The sequence below is a fragment of the Cimex lectularius genome, unplaced genomic scaffold (genome assembly GCF_000648675.2).
Source record: "Cimex lectularius strain Harlan isolate CLEC.00 unplaced genomic scaffold, Clec_2.1 scaffold54, whole genome shotgun sequence".
In the NCBI taxonomy this organism is placed as follows: Eukaryota; Metazoa; Arthropoda; class Insecta; order Hemiptera; family Cimicidae; genus Cimex; species Cimex lectularius.
In genome coordinates this window covers 1,718,041-1,743,307 of record NW_019392704.1, presented here as the reverse complement: position 1 = coordinate 1,743,307, position 25,267 = coordinate 1,718,041, and the positions used below count along the sequence as shown (strand labels likewise).

The following is a 25,267-nucleotide window of genomic DNA, read 5'->3' as shown; positions in this document are numbered from 1 at the left end:
CTACAAAGAGCATTTTCTTTATCTGCCGTCAGCGATACCATTCACCGCCACTAAGAAAAGCGCAACGCTCATCACCGAACCCTGATGGATACCGTTCTCCTGAACGTGCTCCCTAGAGAGCACAGTTCCCACCCTGACTCGGAACCTACGGTTCTCCAGGAAATTCTGGAAGAACTGTGGTAATTTGTCTCTTAGATCGAAATCGTGACATTTCCGTAGTATCGCGAATCTCCACGTCGTATCATACGCCTTCTCGAGGTCGAAGAAAGAAACGAGGCCAGAGCATGCTCTCTGTTCAAGAACGTGTCCTGAAAGTCTCCCTCCAGAAGACATGGATGATCCACCGCGGAGTGACTCCTACGGAATCCCGCCTGATACTGGCTGTAAAATCCCTTTGTCTCCAGGTCAGACGACCTTTCACCATAGACTCCAGGACTTTGCTCAAGCAGGTTGTCATCGAAATCGGACTATAACTCGTAGCCAGGCATGTAACGGTACGTTTTCTCTTATCAAAATGGCCACTCCTCCATGGGCCCTACCGTCCAGATCCGGCTGCACCTTTCTAGAGAGGGTTTTGTACCCCCTCAGTTCGAGGCGCGCCCCCGGGCTGATTCGGGTCTCTTGTAGGAGTATCGCCATCGGTACATGTTCCCTGACCATTAGTTGTAGCAAGTGTCTCTTATTATTTATACCGCTGTAGTTCCACTGTAGAATAGACTCCATTAGTCTCTTTCTGTCGGTTTCTTTTTTCTCACATTCGATCTGGGTCGATCTTTCTGCCACCCTTTCTTCCTCCGGGCAGGAGAATCAGGGCCAGCCGATGATGTTTCCGACCCAGACGTCATTTCTATATCCGTCAACCAATTAAAGCGTGACGGACTTGCTGATGTTGATGCGACCGCCGAAGGTGGCGGCAGCTTTGGTGGGGCCATGTTCGTCCCCGGGTGGTCGGGCTGCTTCTCACGGCTAGCCTCGACTCCCCATGCCGGGGACGTTTGGGAAGAGGATGTTACCATCCTCTTCTGGGGGAGGGTGGCATCAGCCACCCTTTCTATTGCCCCCGCCATCATTGGGAGGGGGGCTTTGGCGGCTCCTCCTGTAATCCCCATTATGCCGAGACCCAGCGACGAGACACCACTCCGCGATTACCACTCCGCGATTTCTTTTTCTTTTCCTTTGTGTCCATGTTACCTTCTTTTCTCTTTTTATGTTCCGGTGACTCAGGAGTCACAGGCACATGTTTCTCTGCTTTCTTTTCTGTCGTCCCTTTCGGCGAGTTGTTGGGGACTCTTTTCCTTTTCCCGGCTACGGCAACGAAATTGACATCCTCCATCATGGCAGGAGGAATGGATGGTTATGGTGGGGGGGGGTTGAAGGGAGTACAAGGGATGGTGAGATATGGGTCTGGGTGGCTGAGGGGCCTTCCGGATTCCCATGAGGCAAATCCTTCAGGGGGATTGGGAAATGCCTGGGGAGAGGTGGGAGTGTTGTGATGGGAGGGGGTGTTGTTGGGCTGGTCGGCCCTCATTCGGCGGAGTAGGCACTTCTACTTCTTGTTCCTTTTTTTCACCATTTTCATCTTAATTGGGTTTGTGTTTTGTCTGTAAGATTGTATTTGATTGTATGTGTACCATGTGAGTGCAATCCTCAACCTTTGAAGGTGCTCCCCCGCCCATTCGGGTGCTTCTCCGATCTGCCCGGAACCTGCGGAGGGGAGCACAGTAACCATCCAGTCGCGAGCTGGCGGTACTAGGAACCACAACATTATACTCGAGGTGATAGGACAGCCTCCCCGGTGGCTAGTCCGGGGTTCGGTCTACCTCTCGGCCCGGGAGTGTCGTAACCTAGTTTTCCACCGGAACTCTCACAGGAGCAGGTTTCACGGACACCCAAAGAGACCAGGAGATCCCTCCTCCAGATGAGAATTGTATGTTGTATTTGTTGTGTTTTGTGCACGGTAATGTGCGTTTGTTATATTCGGGTTCCTCTGCCCTTGGCCGCGTGCATCGGCCTGTGTATTAGTGGTGGCATTGTGACGGAGGCCCAGACACCGCCCAAGTCCCCCGCCCTCACTCCACCAAGTGTTAGGTGTGGCGGAATTATGTACGTACTGGGTCGCCAATCCCAGGACGTGAGATTTTTAGTTAGTCTCAAGAACCTTCCTAGGGACGGTAGCCCTAGGGTGTGTACTGTTAGTGTACTTATGTAGTGTAAGTGTATAATATGTGTGGGTGGGCGCAGTTTACCCTCATGCCCGGGAGGGAAGTAGATTTGTTGTTTTCAACTCTATTCAGGAAACTATTTCCTACAAAATTAATAATTATTCAAAAACGTACCTAACTAATTAATATGCGAACAATATTTAGTGATAATTAATTATATTATTCTATACACAATTACGAAGAACTGTTAATAATATTAGGGCGCATGAAAAAATAATTAAATATTTCCTGATTTGATGGGAATGCAAACAAATAAATGTATTAAAAGTTAGTAAGCTAATGAAGAAAGTTAATTTTCTACAGGAGAAAAAATATAATAAAGTCAAATATGCGCAAAAATGAAAAAAAGCATAACTTTCCGTTAAAGCGCTGAGGGCTTGGGATGACCATTTTATGTTTATCGATCCATAAATAATACATAGGAATATACATACATTAAATATATTGTACAGTTTCCAAACATTAGCTCAATCTTGTAAATAATCTTCGCAATTTCTCTGTTGACAGTAAAATTATGAACAGTAAAATTATGAACTAATGGCATGCTCTCAAATCTATACAAATTTAAATTTTGGTATGATACCGCCTTGAATTCTTCACGTTTTTACATAGGTATGTTTTGGGCCGTATGCTATATACCCTATTATCGATTTGACGTTTCAGAGGGTGTAAGCAGGTGTTGTATTAGTGTAAGTGTTAGAGACAGGTTAGTTAGGTTATGTACGGTAATGATTACGGTAAGGGATGGGTTAGGTTAAGTTAAATACATCTTAGTTACGGTAAGGTTACCAAACGAAATGCATCAAACCTTTTGCCATAACTTTATCATTTTTTAACCAATATAAAATCCGATGGCACTATTGTTTACAGCGTAAAAAGTGCTGTAAAATGATATGTCAGCATGTAATCGGTCTATTTGAAATTTTGAAGTTGGGATTCATCTATCCTGCATAATAATCCTCCAAAAAAAGTAAAAATTTGAAACTAGACTAAAAAAGATAAAACACGTTTGTTTTGATAGCGTCATTGGTTCAAGGGAAATTCAGCCGGACAAGGACACCCTATATTTACGACAAAGCGCAGAGAAATTAACATTAATATAGGAATTAACGAACAATTGCCTAATTTAAAAAATCTCAATTTAAGAACCTCCTGAATGAAGTAATGCACAATCTAAATTTAACTTTCACTACAACAGTGTTATACAGTTTCAACAAAGGGAGGGAACTAGATTGAATTGAGAAATTTGAAATAAAAAATTGAACATGGAAATTAATGCATAAATAATATAATTGATTTTGATTTACCCATATTTTAAACATGTAAAAAATAATGAACATGCAAATGAATTACTAATTTATTTATTTTTTTGCAGTATGTAATAGGAAATATTTAGTTGTGTTGTAATTCACGTTTCGCCCGTTCAAAATTTGGCGGCAATAAAATCACCTTCTGATTCTCTTCACTATGGCTCAAACACTTATCCAACTGCGTTAGGCCATTGTGAAGAGAAGATTGGCATGTAGTGTCCCATATTAGCGAAGGTGGGAAACGATGTTCGGGAACATTGGTGTCTCACTAGACTTATCAAAGGAAGCCAATATGAGCGAACAATCTGTCAATAACATGCCATAGCAATTATACAAGCCAAACACTAAGCTGCAGCAGCGATTCACTCGACCTCGGCACAGGAAAAGTAAGCAACTATAGGCCATTGCGGCCATGCTGGCTCAATCTTGGACCTAGTTGACCCATCAACCTAGTTGGTGGCCAGCATCTTGACGAACGCATTTGTTTGTGTTGGCCCACAAGATAGACGCACCTTTACAATTCATGTCGAGAGACGTGTTTGTATTCGGATAGGTATAAACTACAAATTCTGTAAGGAGCACATCATTTACATAAAGTGAATGTTCATGAAGATCCATACATCTGAAAGCTCGATTCGTGCAACGTTCACGTTCATAATGTTCAATTAAAGAAAAATCTATTGTATTATGAAAAGCCCTTGAGAAGAAATCTAGACTTTATTAAAGTAACCGAATTCTTTCACGAACATCAGTAATTATTAGAATTATAACTCCATAGACAAAGGCTTATATCCCTTTGACCCCGAATTAAAAAAAATATTTCAAACTGTTTTAACTTTTAAAATAATTGTAACATATATGTAAAAAAATTTGATCCTTACAGACATCGATTGAAGCTTACCAAGCATGCTTTGAAACAGTCTCCACCATATAGATGCAGATTGCAATGTGCTGTGGAGAGGGCTGAATCGGAGAAGCCCTGTAATACAGCGTTTAGTAATTGATTTAGAGCTTGTTCACAAACAGTCCTTCGGGTTGGCCGAGCACCAAACCTATGTCCCTACCAGGCGTCAGGTTCCCTCAAAATATTCTCTCCAGGACTCGATATCTCATTCGGACAGAACTTGCCTCCTATTCCTTATACATTTAGACGTCGTGCAATGTTTTTTACGATGGCATTTAATCCATTGGACCATTTTTAAAATAGAGATTTTACTAGTTATTGACATTTAAACGAATTTGTGAGCAACAAGCAAATAATTACAGCCAAAGTTACAAGAAATATTTCTCATTAAACACATTTTCATTGAACCATTTAATTAACAATATTTTGTTAATAACGAATGTTGAATTTAGGAGCACATACAGACAAAGCATAGGCAGAGTATGTTTTTGTTATTCTATTGTGATTAGAATACAAAACATGAACACGTGTTCATGTTGTATTGGATTCGTTTCACTAGAAATTGCGAAAGATTGAGATGTTTTTGACATTTAATAATGGTGAAGTATGAAAATCTTGTAATTCACTGATATTTTGATGAAGAAGTTGGGGACTGCTGTAACCTTAAGATAGGCACGATAATATAAAGAGAAATGGTCGCAGTAGTCGGATTGTACTGAAATTGTCTTCATACCGAACATTTTCATACTAGCCCGAAAATGAAATAAAGTTTGAACCGACTATCAGGTGTTCTACGTGTCAATTTCTATGGTATTTGTTTTGTCCCAGCAAAGAGAATCGCCACTTTCACTTATTAAAGAGGGTGAAAAAAACAACTAATAAATTACACACGACCTCTTCTCGCAATAAGCTGGTCGTGAACTTTTTAGGATATGAACATCATTTTTCCTGCCACCAAAAGTAGATTTACTGGCGCAGACCCAACACATCGAAACAATAGATAGAACACGAGTGGGCCTCCTCTACCACTGAACTGAAAACCGTGCTTTCAGTTTTACGGCCCTATCCATATCAGGATACTCCAAAATTACACGCTGTCGATTCTGAGTTTTATATGCAACAACTGTAACGTAAACTGCAATGTTTTTAATGTAAATTGTAAATTTATTCCTATAAGACGAAACTCGGCTAAAAACTTGATGAAACTGAGTTTTGGTTCGAGTTTATTTATTAGATACTTTTACATACATTTTGTACAAAGTGACTACAAGGGGAAATGTCTAGAACATTTTATATCCTTGTGGCAGAGGGCTTAAGTATATTTACAATATTTGTTGATTTGGCCTAGAGAAATAAGAACGGTAGTGAAAATTATACTAAAAGCCACTTTCAGAAAGAATACATTAATACGTAGGGAAGTTACAAATAATTACATATATTATAAATTATAAATCATAAGTCATTGACTACATATGTACAATAGATAAGTTCGATAAACAACACATTTCTTTAATATTAGCTAATTTCATATATAAGTTAATAAATAAGCAAGTTAATAAATATATTACTAATTATTATAAGTTAAAATCATTGAATAGACTTGTACAATACATAGTCTGACATTTACTAATTTTGGAAATAAATAAAAAAATATATAAACAGTAAAATTAACAATTTAATAAATAATTTAATAAATAATATCACAGTGAATAAATATACAAAGCAGTCATACTAAAATGTGTTTGATCCTCCTGTGTTTCCAATTTTTGTCGAGGTTATAGTTTCCTACATTCTTTACTGTCATATTTGTACTCTCAGCGCTACGTTCATAAAAGGAGCTAGTGATCCTTTTGATATCATCCTTAATGTATGGGATGTTTAAAATTTCGTGCATATAATTTATACGAACACTTTTTTTAGAGGATGTAATTAACCTTAAAAATTTATTTTGAATTGTTTGTAGGCACTTTATATTGGTGTTACTTGTGTAGCTCCATACCTGACAGGCGTATAACAGCATTGGTCTGACTATGGTTTTATATATAATGAGTTTATTTTGGGGGCTTAACCCAGATTCTCAGTGGGAATCTTCTCAGACTCCAGTGGGAATTTTACATGGTGGCGAGACAATTTCATTGGAGGTTACCCTGAATGTCATTTTTTGTAGATAGCTATGTATTACTCTAACAATGTAGCTTGGAAATTTGTCTTTTAAAAACCTATAGACAATACCTTTGTGCCAAACCGTATCAAATGCCTTCTCCATGTCGAGCAAAACCATCCCCGTGTGTTTTTTTAAATTAAAATTCAGTGTCACATGATCGAAAACTTGAGTTATCGTGCTTAATCCCGGACGAAACCCATGTTGGCATCAGAAATTATGTTGTTGGAGAAGAGGTGACGGTTTATTCGTGTCAGTAGTATTTTTTCAAATATTTTGCTAATTGTGTTGAGAAGGCTGATAGGTCTATAACTAGTAGGATTTGTTGGTGACTTCCAGGTTTCTTTATAAATATGACCTTGGATTCCTTCCAGCAGGAGGGAAAGTGACCGTGAGAGAACAATGAACTAAAAAGATGAGCAAGAAAAGCTAGTCCTTTCCTGGGTAAGTTGTTTAGGATTGTATTGGGTTGTCCGGAAAATAATGCAGGATTTTAAGTTTTCATTAAAAAAAATCTATATAAAATATTCTGTTTACGTTTACAGGATTACTCNTGGGAAATTATTTTGATTAAAGAACATTGCTTTAAAGTAACTAGTTTCTTTTTTTTTGTTTAATACCAAAATCCTGCATTATTTTCCGGACAACCCAATATTTGTAATCAAGTCAAATCCAGGAGATTGCCTATTTTTACGGGAACGTATAATGTATTTTATTTCTTTAGGAGAAACAAGAGAACACTGGGAGGGGACGGTGGTTGTACTCAACATGTAGTTTTCTACACTTTTAGAGATACACTTTTCAAGGAATTTGCGTCTTTGATTTGCAGTTAGACGGTGAACTGAGGAGAAATATTCACCCATTTTTGTGACTTTTTACACCTCATTTTTGCTTGGTGTGCCATCAAATAAAATTTGCGTTTCATGACTCTCTTTTTTATTTCGTCATTTAGACTGCTACTGCCCTGAAGTAGTGCCCCCCCCCCATTACCTTATGTATCAAACATAAGTTCAACGCTATTAAAGACGATGTTTTCTTCGTCATCGAAGTAGTCAGACTGGAAAGCTAAAACCAAATCCGATTCTCTTTTCTTAATCATCTAATACATACAAACTAAACTCTTCTAGTTACATCAATCTGAGAGCACTTGGGTTGAAGCTTAATCCCGAAATCAAAGAAATAGCCACCAAGAATGGAGTCCCTTGAAATCCGCCATAAGTATCGATTAGGACCATGTTTTAACAATTCGGATTATATTCACTAATTTCGTGGTCGGCTTGACCAATTAATATATTAGAATTAATTAAGGTTTTTAATTGAGATAAAAAAGTCAATGGCACGAGCGGGATTCGAACCCACTATCTTCGGCTAGATATGCCGCTGCTCTACCACTTGAGCTATCGTGACCTCGATGCACTCGGACACCAACTTCCCATCTCAACCCCCATCTTTTGAATTTTCCCTCCTTTTTGCCATTTTTCAAATGTCGCGTAATCGGATTTTTATCTCAATTAAAAACCTTAATTAATTGTAATATATTAATTGGTCAAGCGGACCACGAAATTAGTGAATTTAATGATTTAAAATGAAGTATACTTCACTAAAGCTCTCCGTGGCCAATTCATTTGTCGTCGAGAATCCAATCCGATTACGCGACATTTGAAAAATGGCAAAAAGGAGGGAAAATTCAAAAGGTGGGGTTCAGATGGAAAGTTAGTATCCGAGTGGATCGACGTCACGATAGCTTAAGTGGTACAGCAGCGACGTATCTAGCCGAAGATCGTGGGTTCGAATCCCACTCGTGCCATTGACCTTTTTATCTCAATTAAAAACCTTACTTAATTGTAATTCGGATTATGTTAATTTTCCAGCAGGAATATCCCTGGTTTTAAAAGAAATAAACATGACAAAACCACAATGCTCCCTGTCCATACGATACTTCGGATAGAAAATATTAGGAAAAAATAATTCTTTTTCATTGTGTGACCCGGCTCAAGACATGTACATTGTGCGTGAGACGTCTGGCCACGCGAGTGGTGGCGACCGCTCTGCATTTTCACCCACCCTTCACAGCGCTCAGCGTTTAAACCGCAGAGCGGTTCCACTTTAATCCTGGAGTTCTGGAATAGTGGAATTCTCACAGGGCACGCAACAACGATATAAATGCACCGTCATAGCAAATCGTATCTTGCACAGCAATGGCCCTCCTCCCCTTTCTGCAATTAGCTTAGCGGCGAATGAAGCAAAAACTTTTCAAAACTGTATTATACATTCCCGGTTTCTTCATTCTGATAACAATAAGTCATTCAGAGGAGAATCAAATTTGTTTCTACTTCTGCGCACGCTTGCGAACTACGCTGACGGTTTATTTTCATCTATGCTCGATTGAAAAAAAGAAATCAAACAACATATTCAATAAAATTTATCTAATAAAGCACAATGCAATCGTAGTCGGCCGTTTGAAACTAATAAAAACAACTTTTTTTTATATTCTATAAGTTCCTACAAAACTATGCAACTGCATGTGTCACGATCTGTTCTCGATTCACCAAGACGGGCCCAATTCTGAATCCTTTTTATGAGAAACAGAGCCCCAGAGGTCTTGATCGAACCTGAATACAGCCAATCAGGTGCCTTTTTATAATAAAATTTAATTAAAGTTTAAAAACAATTTATTAAACACACAAGAAAATAATAATTAAAACCAATAAATTTCCTTTTAAATCTTAAACAAACAATTAAAACTTTTTATAAATTTAAATAACCAGTAATTTCCTACAAAGCGTTTGCCAGACCATTTAGAACAAGGGTGGATATGTACCCACTATTTCCAGTCAATCCTCAGTGGACCGAAGCACTCTATTTTAGGGAATATAACACTTTTGAGGATCACATACTTCTCTTGTCTCTCCTCTACCCGGAATCTTGTTCACCTCTCTCGACTGAGGTGAACCCCTATTCTCTTTTCTTTTTTTACTGTAGGCCTAAACACGAAAACTAAATCATAACATTGTCACTTTGAAATGAATTGAAATGTGACACATGTATTCCAACTATCCTTTTTTTTCTCTTCTCACGTTCTCACTTTCTCTCTAAAAAATCCAACATATGTATATAAAAAACAATCCATATATATGTATATAAAAATGTATGCATTTGCGTTAGATTTTGTTGTATGTATTATTTTGTCGTAATAATCAAACATGACTGGACATTGATTGATTGTTAATGGCAGGTGAGCCCATCCGACGGTTAAGTCATGTCGGTTTAGCATTCGCGACGCCTCAAAGTTTGAAAACATTCTATTGTACGAGTTCATTTTTAAATTTATTGTAGTCGATGTAACAATTCCTATGTCAGAAAACAATGTAATGTAATTAAATGCAATAAATTATCAATAGATAATTTAACAAATATCCAAAACTTCTATTTCGCCGCCCGGGTAAAATAATGGTGCAACTGCAAATTTGCGTTAAAGTGGAATAATGTTTCATTGGTGTAAGAAATAGGTAGCGAATGCTCGGAAACAATGATGTAACTATAGATATGTTCCCAGCCCCGAGAGTGTAATTGCGTTATTGGGGAAATGAGAGGTTATGCTTGAGGCTAGTTTAGAATAAACATTGCCGATTTTGTAAGTTGTGTGTTTTACCTCGACAAGACGTGGTGTTCTCAATTTGCACAAACAACGTTTAATGCACTTTACACTTAAATTTTGGTGTAACAAAGACATAAATATGTTTTGTGTCATTGTTTAGTTAAAATTTATGAATAACCTTATTGTCATAACTGTACTTTTTGTTTTTTGTGAACAAGATTTTCTCCAAAGCGTCGTCTAAGCTGTCTTATGTCATGATAGGGGACAAAAAATAAACAGCAGTAACATTCGGCTTTGAACTCTCGGATTCCATTGTCCGAGGGTAAAGAATGTATTGGGTACAGAAAATATTTAGAAAATATTTTCATGAATCGAATCGTCTTTAGAGAAATCACTAATCATGAATCTTTTATTGAAAGCGATTTAGTTTTTTGTGCCTCCTGTAAAATTTCATATCATACAGTCCTGTCAATGTTCTATCGTGGCTATATAATATAAAAATGTATAAGAAGTAATAAAAATCATTCATAATATATTGCTGAATTTGTGTATCGAAACTACCTAATCTGTGTGTGTATGTCAAGGTCTGTGTTTTTCTTTCATTCAATCCCTCCTCCCTTCTCTTCTCGTACTGTATCATCCACTCACTTTCTTCTTTTGCTCTCCCATGATTTCAAAATGCTGAATTTGCATTGGACATGTTGAGTTTTTGTTCTGTTCACTCCCACACTTTTTGTGCTTAATAATTAAAAGTACCTTGGCTTATCTGTCATAATGTTCGCTGGCTTGGTGCAGAATAAGCGGGTTGATTTTCCTCTCCTTGCAATAATGCGACCGTTTGTGTAAAATAATTAAACATTACTCAGTGTACGGTTTTAACCGACGGAGGACCACCCGAACGTAATCGGGAGGCGTAGAAAAAATATAAAATAAAACAGTTTTAAAATAAAAAGTGATTGAAATATAAAATAAAGAAATGAAATAATAAAAGACTCACCAAACTGTTGTTGTGGCAAATGATAAAAGGTGAGCAGGAAATAGAAGGATCCAGGAGCGATGAAAAATAGAGTATTTGGGTAGGACGGCCCACTTACAGGTACCAGCAACTCTGGCGTTTTAGCGAGGTGTAAAATCATTCCAGAAGAATTCCAAGAGATGCTAGAAGAGATTTTACAGAAAGCGGTCTGTAGAAAAGCGTTTGCGGGTTCAACACAAAAAAGAGAAAAGTGGAAAGCGGTGCGTGCTGAGACGAACAAGGCCCGGTCATAAAAGCAACTGATGTCTGGTACCAAAAGTGGGACGGCCAATCCTTTAGACCGGGCTTCCCCGTACAGGATAATAATTAAATAATAAACAAAATAGGCGGGCGTTTCTTTAAAATGAAAATGAAAATCCGAACACACGGCGAAAATTTCGATTTTACTTGTCATTTTCAGCTGTTTCTATGTCGCTTTCTCTCTCTCTCTCTCTCCCTCTCTCTCTCTCTCTCTCTCTCTCTCTCTCTCTCTCTCTCTCTCTCTCTCTCTCTCACTCTTTCTTTTTCTCTCTCTCTCACTCTTTCTCTTTCTCTCTCTCTCACTCTTTCTCTCTCTCTCTCTCTCTCTCTCTCACTCGTTCTCTCTCTCTCTCTTACTCTTTCTCTATCCCCCACACATACACATCATTGATAAAAGTTTGGAACTTCAGCATTTATAACAAGTCGCGTGAAGCTACGTAGGTGTGTAGTTAGCCTATAGTTTATAAATAAATGATATGAACACGATTGATTAAATAAAGGTTTACTAAGATGTCATAGTTGTTATACAGGATAATAGGAGAAATTAAAAAGTAGTTTAATGTTAGACGGCAGAATTGGTAGAAATCAAATCGGAGATTATGGAATTTGCTGGTTATCCAGGTTAATCGAAATAGTTCAAATATGATGATGGGCGTATGAATGATCTAAATTTACATGAACAATATTTCACGGTATGACGAAATAATAATCCGTAAGAACCTCTGTTTCCCATGATGATTAAAATATAAACCATTTAAATTAGTATATTTATTGTTATAAATAATTTACACATTTGAGAGATATTATTCAAACGCAATTAATCAAGCCATAACAAATATTCAAAGAGCAAGTTAAAGTTTAAAGCAAGTTACAAAGTTGAAATTTGCACATTTATTACGTATAAGTGTAAGAATCTCTTATTGGTTTCTTTTCTTTACTGGCTCCTTTTCATCCATGAATATTGTTGATACTTTATTGAAAAACTCCGGGTTTTTTTCTCTTTATTAAAATTAAAATGAAAGCATTTTGGGTTAATTCCAATAATCTCGCTTTAACTGACGATGTCGTTCATTTAATTAAAGACAAAAATATACTGGGTTTTTTAAATAAAGTATCACTAATATACTTGTAACACTTTATTCCGAATATTATATTATAAAATAACTATCCATCTGCAAATAGATTTTTTTTTTTTTTTTNTTTTTTTTTTTTTGTGGGAGAAACTTCATATTTGAGCAACAGAGTGATAATACATTCAGCATTCAGAGGTTATAGTAACAATGACTAATTTATTTAAACACAACTATAAATAAATTATAAATTCAACATATGCAGTAGGAAATGTAACTAAAAAATTAAGAACTTATCATTAACAAATGAACATGATCCTTTTGATGAGTTCATGGCCTTGAATTAGTAATGATTTGATTTTTTTTTTATTAAAGAATGACATTTAAAATTTATAGGATACGTGTCTGCAAGCATTTGAAATTAAAAATGTATTGATAAGCATTAAACGCATTTTTCTCAAAATTGTCAACAGTGAAATATGAAATGGAAACTTCTTTTGCAGTTAATATAATGAAGTGAACAGAACATCCATTGTTCAATATTTTTGTCATGGATTCATGCGTATCGTATAAGGGAGTTTCAGCGAGGCAAGGAGATGGAAAAGCTTCAAAGTTTCTTCATTAAAGCCCGTCCGAATATTCATTGCATGAGGATAAAATATTAATCGTTTATAAATCCATTCGAATCCTTGAATAGTTCTCTTTGCCCATACATTTATTATTGAACAATAATTCATAATTTGGCAATTCAGTTTGCATGAACAAACGGCTTTCCAACAGTTTAAGTACGTGTGTACGTTTATGGCACATTTAAACGTATATTTAAACTGCTGGCATTAAAAAATGTTTTTTATAATGTCATAAAATCAAAACCAGTAATTAAGAAATTTATTTAGTCACCACGGTGCAGTTGAAAAGGAACTTTGCAGTGATCCGGATTTCAAGCAAAGTTAAAGCTTTAAATTTTTTGGTGTACAAAAATTATCTTACTATTAAACTCATAAATTGTCAATTTTCTTTCTTTTTTTAAATATTAATAAAAGTAAAACCAATTGTAGTTACTATACAATATAATTTTTATCGATATATTATTTTACCCAATTTTAATTGAATGCCAAAATTGAACTGAACGTTTATGTAACATTAGATAAGTAATAGAAATTATGAAAGTCAGATGAGCATGATGATTTACTTTTTGTATAAGATGGTTCTACTTGCAAATTGAAATATTTAAAAAAAATTAATTTAAAAAAGGATCGATAACTAATATAAAATTTGTCAACCACGATGTATTCGATTGTATGTATCGTAATAATAAGGTTCATACCACGTTACATGTTGTACTTTTTTCTTGACAGATTGAATTGAATAATATTCATACATATATAATAATATCATAATCATCAATAACATATATAATAATATCAGTAAGCGTTATTACGAAAGTAATTAAAATCCACTTTTCTCTTTATTATCAGGATGTCCCTTCGCACTCAGCCCATCCTTGCCACGTCACTCAGTAACTAAACCGGCCAAATAAAGTTTTCACATCCTAATTTAACACACGAACAATTTTGTAGGAAAAGCTGAATTTTACAAGCCGGACGACCCCTGTATTCTGAAGGGGTTTAGCCGGTCGAGAAAGGGTTCGTATTTGTACACTAATTAAAACACGGGGAAAAATGAAATAATCGGCCAACTCATCAGCTTAGACTTTAGAAAATAATAAATGCTGCTTAATGTAAAATGTGCTATTCCCCCTTTCGCATCTTTGAAAAAACTAGCTCCCGAGACTGGCTCCTTGATTTTTCATCGCCCCCGGCCCAACTTTCCACGTTAAAAGGACGTGTGACATCAACCCTTATACACATTTATATTCGTGAAAAGGGGGACGCGGAGAAAGTCGTGAGATGAGAAACGGGTAAAGTTGAGCACATAGCTCCGGGGGCGGAGACACCTTGGTGATACCCACAAGATAAGACTTGTGCAAAAGTTACAACTTTCATGCGCTCTTAAGTAGACGGCAGGAGCCCCCGGGGGCCTCACCTGCTATCGGGACACACAGACGGAGACAAGAAGGTTTGCAAACACCGGGGGTTTCGTAAACAAGATTTTTGCAAGAGAAATATGGTTGGATGTTTCAAAAGATTTCTTAAAAAGCCTGGGAATGTCCAAGTTTCTGTTTCTCATGTAATATTTATATATATTTGTCGTAATATCTCTCATGCCAGTGGCTATTTCAACATTTAGGGTTCCTTTAAAACAATTATTTAAATATTTACTTTACAAATTTTCTTATGCACATTAAAAAACAACATTTCTTTACCACCACTGTAATAATTTAAAAGATAAAAATTAATGTGTGAAGTTTGTGCAGTAACATTTTTAAAAAATTGAAATTAATTATCAATTATAAAAAATAATGAATGTCAAGCCTGTACATATTTGTAATAAGGTTAAATTCAGAGTTGACTAATTTATTTTTTCCCTGATCTTTAACATGCATAAGGTTAAATTCAGAGTTGACTAATTTATTTTTCCCCTGATCTTTAAGATGAATCTGAACATGTATTTTAACATAAATCAGAGCAGACAAATCTGTGAATGGTTCGGAGCCTAAATTGAGATATTATTCATTGAGGTGAAATTTAGATCAAGGAGTAGTCCGGCGGGGTTCTATGGGATCCGTCGAGTGGAATAATTCAAAGGATCCCGTCTGGGATGGGAAACCAGTTGAGTATCTTTAGAGAATCCGACAGTACTGCCATGGATTTTGGACGAAGGCTCTTAGCTCGTATAGGCTACATATTTTCTTCCCCCAGTCGTTGATAAGCCCTGCAAAACGAACAAAAAGGAGATAGAACGAAAGAGTATGCGAGCGCAAGAGAGAGAGAGAGAGAGAGAGTGAAACAGAGTTGGATTCGAGACCAGAATTGTATTCCATCAACGATATATCTGAAGCTTCGGGTTTTAGGGAATTGGGGACCCGTTTAATAGAGGAATTTGCGATTTTCGTACCGAGACGTGAATTGAGTGATGCCTGGATAGGTGCCAAATGAAAGTGGGTGCCTCGCATTTGCAGAAAGAAAACAACCGGTTCAGCGTCTAAAATGTTTTTCGAGAAATATGATTTCCGTTTTTACACCACTACTTTAAATATCTCCAAAAGAAAGAACACCAAAGGATTTTTTTTTCAAATAACAAATAATCTATTTTTAGTATTTGTAATTTTTTTGTTAATCTTGATATTTATGTCTTTGTTTCAGTTGCCCCACAGAGGCCGAGAATAGAATATAAATCTACTCAGGTTTTGCCTGGGAATAATGTCACAGCAAGAGCTGGCGAAAAAACGACTGTGAAATGCATCAGCCGATATGGAAATCCACCCGCAAAAATCAAATGGTTTCTAGGTAAATCAAAACTACACTATTATAAAAAAAGTTTTCTTGGCAGAAGATTCATGATAAGTTCTTTTTCTTTGATTAGATTTGAATCCATAATAACTACATTCTTATAGTACTTAGTAGTACAGTACGTACCGTTCACGACAGGGTGCAACTGTTTTTTTTTTTTTTTTTTTTTTTTTTTTTTTTTTTTTTTTTTTTTTTTTTTNAATGCAGCGGCCCTGCATTCGAACCCGGGACCTTTACCCTAAAGTGATGAGCGCCGTGTCAACGCCTAACCGTTGCGGCCACCGACGCCCCCGTTGCAACAGATATTGTGGTAAAATATGTTCTCTCAACCCAACTTACATAATGTTTGGCCATCAATAATACATTACCAAAAGAGTTAATCAATATAACCGTAGTAAGAAGCAACTATGATAGATTTTTTTAAAAATTATTTCGCATATCATGTTTACAAGCTTCTTATTTAGGGCCACGACAAGACTCCATAAAGTACAACTGAGTAATTCAATTTATACGATTCAATACATCTTAAAGAATGTTTGTATTAAAATATTAAAACAATGTATGAGGCAAGATTATAAGATATCAAAATATTTAATTTTTTTATTATTTTTTACTTGTAATAAATAATCCTTATACGTGACATTCTATGTTTTCTTTTCGGAAATGAACAGAGAAACGAAAATATTCAAATAATATTAGTACTGATTGTTGGATGTTTTTAATTCGGAAGAATTCTGTCAACACTGAGTGGTGTTCAATATTAATCCTTTGAAAATTTACTACACAGGATAATCAAGCCTGTAATGAACTGCTGTAGTAATATGCAATAGTACTCTGCGTTTAAAACGGAATGGGCTAGTAAATGATTAATTCTACGAAGAGTTTAGACTTAATTGGCCCCTGGGGAAAATCTAATATTTTATCTTTAGTTAATTAACAACCCGCGCCTATTTCATACGTAATAGCTACTAAAATTCTCTGAATCTAGAATTGCGCTCTAATATCCGATAAAATGGCACCTCCTGCCACAATATATTAGGGTTTTTTTTTTCTTTTTTTTCAAAGTTCCCCTGCGTAAAATTGAAAAGGGTGTCGGGCAGTGTTAACGCTGGCAAATTTATTAAATTTATAGTTTGAACTCGCTACTAAAAAGCCCAAATCGGAAAACAGACCAACCAGCCAATGCTTATCTTAAATTCGTATTTCTTTCCATAATTGTTGCATTCCCAACATTTGGTCTTAGATTATTTGAAAATAAACATCACTCCATTACTCATCCTCAACTATTTTAGGCAGACATCTTCCATATTGAACAATCACTATTTGTATTAAAACTTAGTTAAAAATCAAAGTTAAGGCCAATTTGAAATGAAACACTCTGTACCTGTGTTCAGCATTCGAATAATTCCCCTTTCTCTAATAATTCCCCTTCATCAGAACTTTGTAACTAATAATATTAATTTAACTTATGACTAGATGGAGGTTATATTACTGATGTAGAGTGGACGAGAACTCGATCTTGTTCACTGGAAATTCAATTCCTCATTATTACGGTTAAACCATGAGTTTCAATATTGTAAATCGATGTTCATAGTTCAGCTGAAGAGGATACATTCTTTTAAAATTCTACGGAGGAACTAATTGGTTTCATTCCAATTGGCTTTTCTCCATGATTTTTTACGTACAGTTAATATATTGAAGGTCGATATTAATCATCTCGGATGTCATACTGTATATTATTTTAATATTGTAGACTTCCTATTATTTTGTTTTTGTGATTATTAAAAAATACTAGTCCTGTCTACTATTAGGATTATTACAAAGAAATAAAAACTGTTTTATATCTAAAAAGGTTATTTCCTATTTTCTGTTAATTGTATTTAAATTCTGTACATAGTTTCTTAATGTTTTTTAAATCATGTTATTCATTAACCTATAAATTACATTCATATTAAATTAAAACTATTTATGTACATTAAGACATGGCTATGACTGATTAGGCTAATATAATAAAATTATTATTATTAGTTACTACAAGGGCGTGATTATTTCAGTTTTCTTCATGTGCTACTTTTGTTGTTTTACTTATTATGACAGCTTCAGTGTTTTTCGTATTAACTTAATATTTTCTCTCAAAAATGTGTATTTTGGATACTAATTCAATCTAATTGCATTCACATCACAACAAATGAAATAATTAATGTTTACGTGATTTTAGTACTGCGATGGCAATGTCTTCACCTTAACTTTGTACTTAATAAGAGCAATGATGTAATTTCGGCCGAGTTTAGTCCCCACTAAGCAAAAAATGTAGAAATATCTATTAATGATGTTTTGATCTACATATTGAAAAATGAGCCTAAAATTTATAACAGAAAATATCACCCTACTGAATTGTTAATAGTAAAACTCTACGTTGAGTAAATTGTCTATAAGTTTTTTTAAAAAATGAAATTTATTCTTAAGACACTCCCCAGCACAGAAATGTTGCCACAGAAACCTTTTCACACTCCCATTGTTTTGGTTTCAGGCGAGACCGAGTTGATCGGTAACCACACCAAAGATCCGGAAATGGACAACCCAAGGACTTGGGTCGTGACATCCGTCGTCGCTATCCACGTTGAAAAAGTTCAGCATGGGAAGCCATTGCGCTGCGTGGCTATCCACGAATCCTATCCAACCAAAGTGCAAAGCCTGGACGTTCGCCTTGATGTCACATGTAAGTGGTAGTGATTAAAACTGCTTTATATATACCGATCATGCACTATACAACTCACCATGGAAAAATGCTGAAACCCAAATGACGTTCTCTGTTGAATTATATACAAATAAAAATTACAATAACGTTATACAAGAACAATTTTGTTGTGACTAAATCATGGCATTTTCTTTCTGATCAAAATTTCACAATTATTCAAGAGGAATTTATTTACTACATTATGTCTAATTGATGCCAAATTATAAAATTATAAAATATATTATAAATATTATAAAAAATAAAAAATTTCATAATTTTACTGTAAAAACATGTGTAAACTGCTTATCGGTTTTAAATTAGCATTACAATACTTTGAAAAAGACTTCATAGTTCTCTTATTATGAATTAAGCTTTTTTAAATACATTACCCTCAGCTATTTACAGAAATTCGTAATTGGTCATAAAGTTGCTTGAATGTATGAACTCTCCAAGTGGTCAAACGGTTAAAACAAACGATCAATTATTGACTCATTATTTAGACCATTTGGAAAAAAAGGGCCGCTGGATTCGAACCCCGGGGACTTTGCCAACGCCTAAACCGTTACGGCCACCTACGCACCTCGTCAAAAATTTCACAAATATTGAATTTAAAATTCATATAGTTAATGATTTGGTCATAATGCAAATAAAATCCGGTCACAACACGCACATTATAACGATTTCAAAATGGCTGTATTAACAGAGTTTTTGTTTTTCCTGAATTTGATCGATTTACATAAAACCACGTCCCCTCTTTTTTTCCCACAGCATATCAATTTCTAACTTACTCAACGTTTTGTTCTTTGTACGACGTAATTGCTATCAACTATGTTGACGATTGAATTGAGCAAATATTATCAAAACAAAGATAAATACGAGAGCCTGATCATTTTGACATCTTCATTAATAATCATGTACTTTCTGTCCAAGGTTATTCTTTTGTTTTATAAATGTGGGAAAATATCTTTTACTTACGTGCATAAAAACTACCACATTCTAAATAAAAAACCTTTTCGCGTTGGATATGCTGGGGTATTTGTTTCATTCTCGCATGTTCTTCCTATTTCCTCACTCCCTTTCTCTTTTTATCTCTCCCGGTCTCTCTCTCTCTCTCTCTCTCTCTCTCTCTCTCTCTCTCTTACTTTTTCTCCTGCTCTCACTTTTTTTCAACATGTTTTCCATTTACACGTTAAAATAAAAATGTCAAATTTTAGTAAATGAGCTCGTATTTTATTAATTAATATTATTTGTCTTATTTTGCTAATTTATTAACATTTTCTTGCATGTTAACGAGTCATAAGACTAGGTCGAGTTTAATAAAATCGTTATAATATTGGAGAATGTTTGGTTTTTAAACTGAGCAAGTCTTTGAATTAAAATTTGCAAGTTGAAAGTCAAGTATCATTTAGTAAAGAAGCTATTGTACCGTATCAAATGAGAAAACCGTGAAACTGTGCTTCAATTAGTTTTGTAATACAGCAGTATCGAATCATCCTTTAATGCAATGAAATTATTGGACTATGAAGCCTTTGATTAAATGTTATCCATTTCGGCTCAACTATTACATTGTTGGAAACAACAGATCAGGTCGAAAGTTTCGTGGGGAGGAATATGTAATCATTAAAACATTTTACTGTTTGACTTTGTAACACAGTCATTGACTCACCTTTTTATAACCAATCGTGTATTTTATTACGCTATACGCGCATGCTTATTTAACGCAACGACATTAGTAACTATGAAACTGAAACAACAAAATAACTTTCTCGCTCGATATAATGCAGAAAGTGGTCGCTAAACGTTACCTTAGAGCATTTTTTCTAAAAGACGGGCAAGGCTAAAAGCCTTCTGATCTCAATCCAAGTAATTTTTTTAATAAAATATGCCAAATTTGCCTAGTGTATAGAGAAACACGTTTTACCTGCAAAAATAAAATACTTAGGACGACTTTTTTGTATGACTGTTGTTTTACGAATATTCCATCCTAATAGGAATACAATATACCAAACACAATTATAAAAAAAAATAAAATAAAATAAATAAATTTTAAATGATTATATTTGATTTTTTAATATAATAAAATATGTTTAATTACTGTATAAGAATTGAATTTAATCAGCGTTAACATACTTTGGAAATATATATATATATCACTTACTGAGACTTCTTCTCCAATTTTTACCAGTCAACTCAAGGTTTATCGTATGTTTGGATTGGGGTTAGTAGATAAGATCGCCTTGTCGTCCGCAAGGATGTATTGATGGTACTATGGTAATGGGCTGTATAGGCAAGCCAAAAGTTAAGTGTTCAACAGGATGGGGCCAAGAAGATCTCTGAGTAGATTGATATAATGATGTTCCATCGTTAATAGGTACACACCTATAAGAACTCTGAAGCAGCAGTCAAATAGTTTTCCAGATATGGTAATAACTGTGGATAGGCAGCGTTTAAGTTTATACAGGATACCTGGGTGCTGGACTTTACGAAAAGCCTAGGCCCCATCCAGGAACGAACCCATGCAATTCACTTTCTTCTGTAATGCAAAGGGGGGAATAGTATCAACAAATCTGAAACCTTCCTGGAGCGTAAAATCATAGGGACTGGAGCCGAATTTGTGAGAAGGAATGATTATGTTATTAAAAATGTGTTTATTGTGTTGTTTTTATACTAAATTTTTCGATTGTTTGGATTTTATACAGTACATGTACATAACAATGTATTGCAGCTTTTAGGAACACAAGACCTTTGTGATATGCTATTGTATCACAACGAGTGGGAAGTCGGCAAGAGTATATTTTTATTTCGAATTTATTTTTTTAATTCATGCGACCATCGGTTATTTTCTTAGTGAAAATTTCGAAAAATTGGCATTAAAGAATGGTAAGGCTTATTATTGTCCAAATCTCACAAAAATATCTACCATCCCACACAAACACTCGACAGGGAAATTAAACACGCCCCAACGGCGAGTGGACCGGAGAGTTCAAACAATCAGTCAAATAGCCAGAGCAATTTTAACCTGTGAACAGCTTTTCATTTTCTGCCGCAGTAAGTCCATTGACATTGCTTAATTATTTACGTTTACGTAAATTTTCATCAGTTAACATTTTTGGTTACTTTTATTACCATAGATCATTAAACGACAATGAAATTAGTCTCTTGCCGAATATCTTTCAAAAACAACAGTATCCTCCTATTACCTATGGAAATTCTATCCATTCAGACAAAATTAAATAAATCAAAAATGCTAACTAATGTACACATACTCTATAAGTAGCCTGCAATTCTGACTATTGGTTACAAAATGTACATTCAAGGGTAAAAAACCTAGTTTTTTCCTAATATGTTATTAAGAGCAAAACAAGGTAATCAATTGTTAGTTAAATTATCACTAAAAGATTTTCCGGTGTTTTGGTGAATTTTCTTTCAAACAATCATAATTAATTTTTTAACTCATCAATTTCTCATTTCGTCTAATTTGATTTACATTAAAATAAGTATGTGGTAATTAATATTCTCATAAAATCCATTTAATTTCAAATAAACAACTAAGTTCGATTCCGGGTTGGTTTTTTTTTTTTATTTTGATTTTTTATTATTATTAATTGGTTAGAGAGTTTGCATAAAATATCTGGTTGTTTGATTATTAATTCGGTTACTTTTACGGCACGTGATGATTAATTCGTTTACTTTTACTGCACGTTGTAGTATGCATATGGACTCTTGATTTATATCATTTGCACCCAATTCGCAGAACAGTAATTGTAACAAATAATATTACAATTTTTCATTAACCTACTACGTTTGTAGGACACATAATGAATAAATTTTTTTTCAGTGTGTTTACCAAAAGTGCAATTAGAATAATAAAACATGTAATTTATGTAAATCCGTTCCGTTCCGAGAAAGGAAAAAGGATAAAATAGGCCTCATGGAAACCCGTCGCAATTTCATAAAAAGGTATGTCTCTTTGTTACCTTTTCAGTTCTTCTTTTAAATAATAGAAATAACGCGGCAAGAAACCGAGTGACCCGGATCCAGCCCTTGTAATAATTTACTACAACGGCCTGTATCACTTTTCTAAGGTAACATTTATTGTAGAACGAATTTCCAATTTTTTTGTCTTTAGTAATGTAACATATTTGGGGAAAGGATGAAGACGTTTCTACTAAACATCCTTTATCACGGCTTGGATCTTTTTTGACAAATTACGCTATTGCGAGCACATTTCCACCGTAGCAAACTGTTTAAAAGGACAAGAAGTGAAATATCTTCCAGAAAGAACAAATAAAAAACCTTTTGTTTCTATTATACTTGTCAATTGCTACTCCTCTGGAAAGAGCTATAGACGACCATGAGTTACTCACTGTCTAATAAAGAATTTTTAAAGCATTAGATACGCAGAAGACCTCGTAATAGAAGTAGATAGATAGATGTATTAGTCGAAGAGTGTATTATACTAGGCCCTTTAAGAGCTATTGTATCCCCGTTCTGTGCTTAAAGCACACTGGTTAGTCCTAGTTCATCAAGGAACTTGATTAGTAGAACTGGTTTCAGTGGTTGGATCTCTTCTCCGGTTACATTTATGGCCCATAACACTTCCTCCTGTGGGCAAGTGTAACACCCCAGTTTGCTAGCAGGTTTGTTTCCTCTGCTTCTTTGCAGAATCTGCACGTTCCGTGTTGGGTTATCCTACTCTTCTTCACATGTCCAATTAGTTTGCAGAATTCTGTTAGGATAAGCAGTATTTTCTTGCTTCCTTTAATATATCACTGTTACCTCTTTCTTTCCAAAGTTTGTTTTGAGGTTCTTGGATTGTTTGTGTCCATTGAGTGAGTTCTATTGTTCCCTCATTTTCTTTCGAAATAGTAATAATTTACAAACATAATTATGAACGAGCATAACTCAACTTAACCAGAAGGTGGCGCAGGCAGAAAGGATTCACTTCCATCCTGGTTAAAGAGATAAAAAGGCCCGGGAAACAGGTAACTAGTAAATATTACTATCTTTTCTGACAGCCGAGCTGGATTCAAATCCTTGGCCTCATTCGACGTAAGATCTGCGAATGGGAGAAGTAGTAATATAGAACAAATTGTCACTTGTTTGAATCCCCGGGCATACATGCCAGAAGGATTACAAAGAAGGCCCCCTTCTTTAAAATTCCCAACTGCCAAAAAACAGGAGCATTTGCCGATCGGATGTTAAACTCATACCGATAGAAAAATATCCCTGGACAAACACAGACAATAGACTTCGATAACTGAACATGGAACATTGCGGAATCTGACCGTACGTTTAAAATTGCTGATAAAAATATATTGGGAGGAAAAAAGTTTCTTCTGACAAGAAGAAAAGTACTCCGAATGAATAAACATTTATTTAAAAAAATACTTATACATTGTGTTAAATAACATTCATTAAACAGGGGAAGAGGCGGGGCACTTTTACGCCTATTTCAAAACTTTTTCCTATCAACGCACCTAGTCCCAGTTTGTTAATATTTTTTATTAATCAAACAAGAAAATAGTGGAAAAATCTTCTTAAAAAACTCACAAAAGTACTCCTAAGTGCATTGTGAATGCCTGACAAAGAAAAGCTTTATCCTAACGAGCAAAGAAAAGGTTAAACTAGTAAATATAACTAAGAAACCACTATCAAGGCTATGGAGATTAACTAAAAACATAAATTCATACTTGAAGTAGCACACAGCCCCATTTGATAGACGCAGTGCGACAGGCCTTGTAGCCGTGAACTTAGCTCACCTATTACAACTTTTCAGCGATATCATTAAATGACAGCGATTATCTAACAAACTATAATTATGTTTTATTTTTACTTGTTAACTGCTAGACATAAAAGCTTAATATTAGAATTTATTTGTTGCGTATACTGTATTTATCAATTTCACGTAAATCTAATGTTAGAAAGACGTCATGTTGAGTTCAATCGTTAAATCATGGTCTAATATTCAGAAAGGGCAGTTTCAGGCATGGTAAAGGAAAGCTAAAACGTCCATTAAGCCTTACGGCTCAGTCCCGGCACTTTTAACTCGTCGCTTTTCTGAGGAATTGCTTTCAGTAAATTTTCGAGGGAAGTTCTAACACGTTCAATTCATACTTTATGAAATGTATAAAGTTTATTTGATGTCAATATTTATATATACTTGATATAGGGTTTTTGTTTATTTTTTTATTATTATTATCATCATTATTTCGAGTGTTCGCAACAGCAGAGGTCATATAAACCCTCAGGGTGACGGTGTTTTTTTGAAAGAAAACCCATTTGTAAGATGTCGGGTTCGAATGCAGGGCCGCTGGAGTCGAACCCGGTACCTTTACCTTACAGTGTGAGCGCCGTGTCAACACCTAAACCGTTGCGGCCACCGACGCCCTGGAGATACTAGGTTTCAATATTACAATTTCATTTAAATGAGCTAGTTTTTTTCAAGAAAGCAGGATATTCACTTAATTTGAATAAGAACAAGCGAAAAGCACGCTATGTCACATTTACTTCAAATAACTAAGATAATTGGCCCCTATTTAATATGTAAGTGCAAAAAAAATTCACGAAAACTCA

At 35.3% G+C, this 25,267-nt stretch overlaps 1 protein-coding gene across 1 annotated transcript in view; it reads left to right on the top strand.

Annotated features, from left to right (window-relative positions):
* The first annotated feature begins 1,960 nt into the window (after nt 1–1,960).
* LOC106665845 (hemicentin-2) overlaps nt 1,961–25,267 on the top strand; it is a 117,551-nt gene continuing 94,244 nt past the window's right edge. The window contains exons 1-4 of the mRNA XM_024226243.1: nt 1,961–2,103; nt 4,416–4,513; nt 15,808–15,951; nt 18,485–18,673. Of these exons, the coding sequence (XP_024082011.1) occupies nt 1,961–2,103; nt 4,416–4,513; nt 15,808–15,951; nt 18,485–18,673 (574 nt within the window). The remainder of the gene's footprint in view (nt 2,104–4,415; nt 4,514–15,807; nt 15,952–18,484; nt 18,674–25,267) is intronic.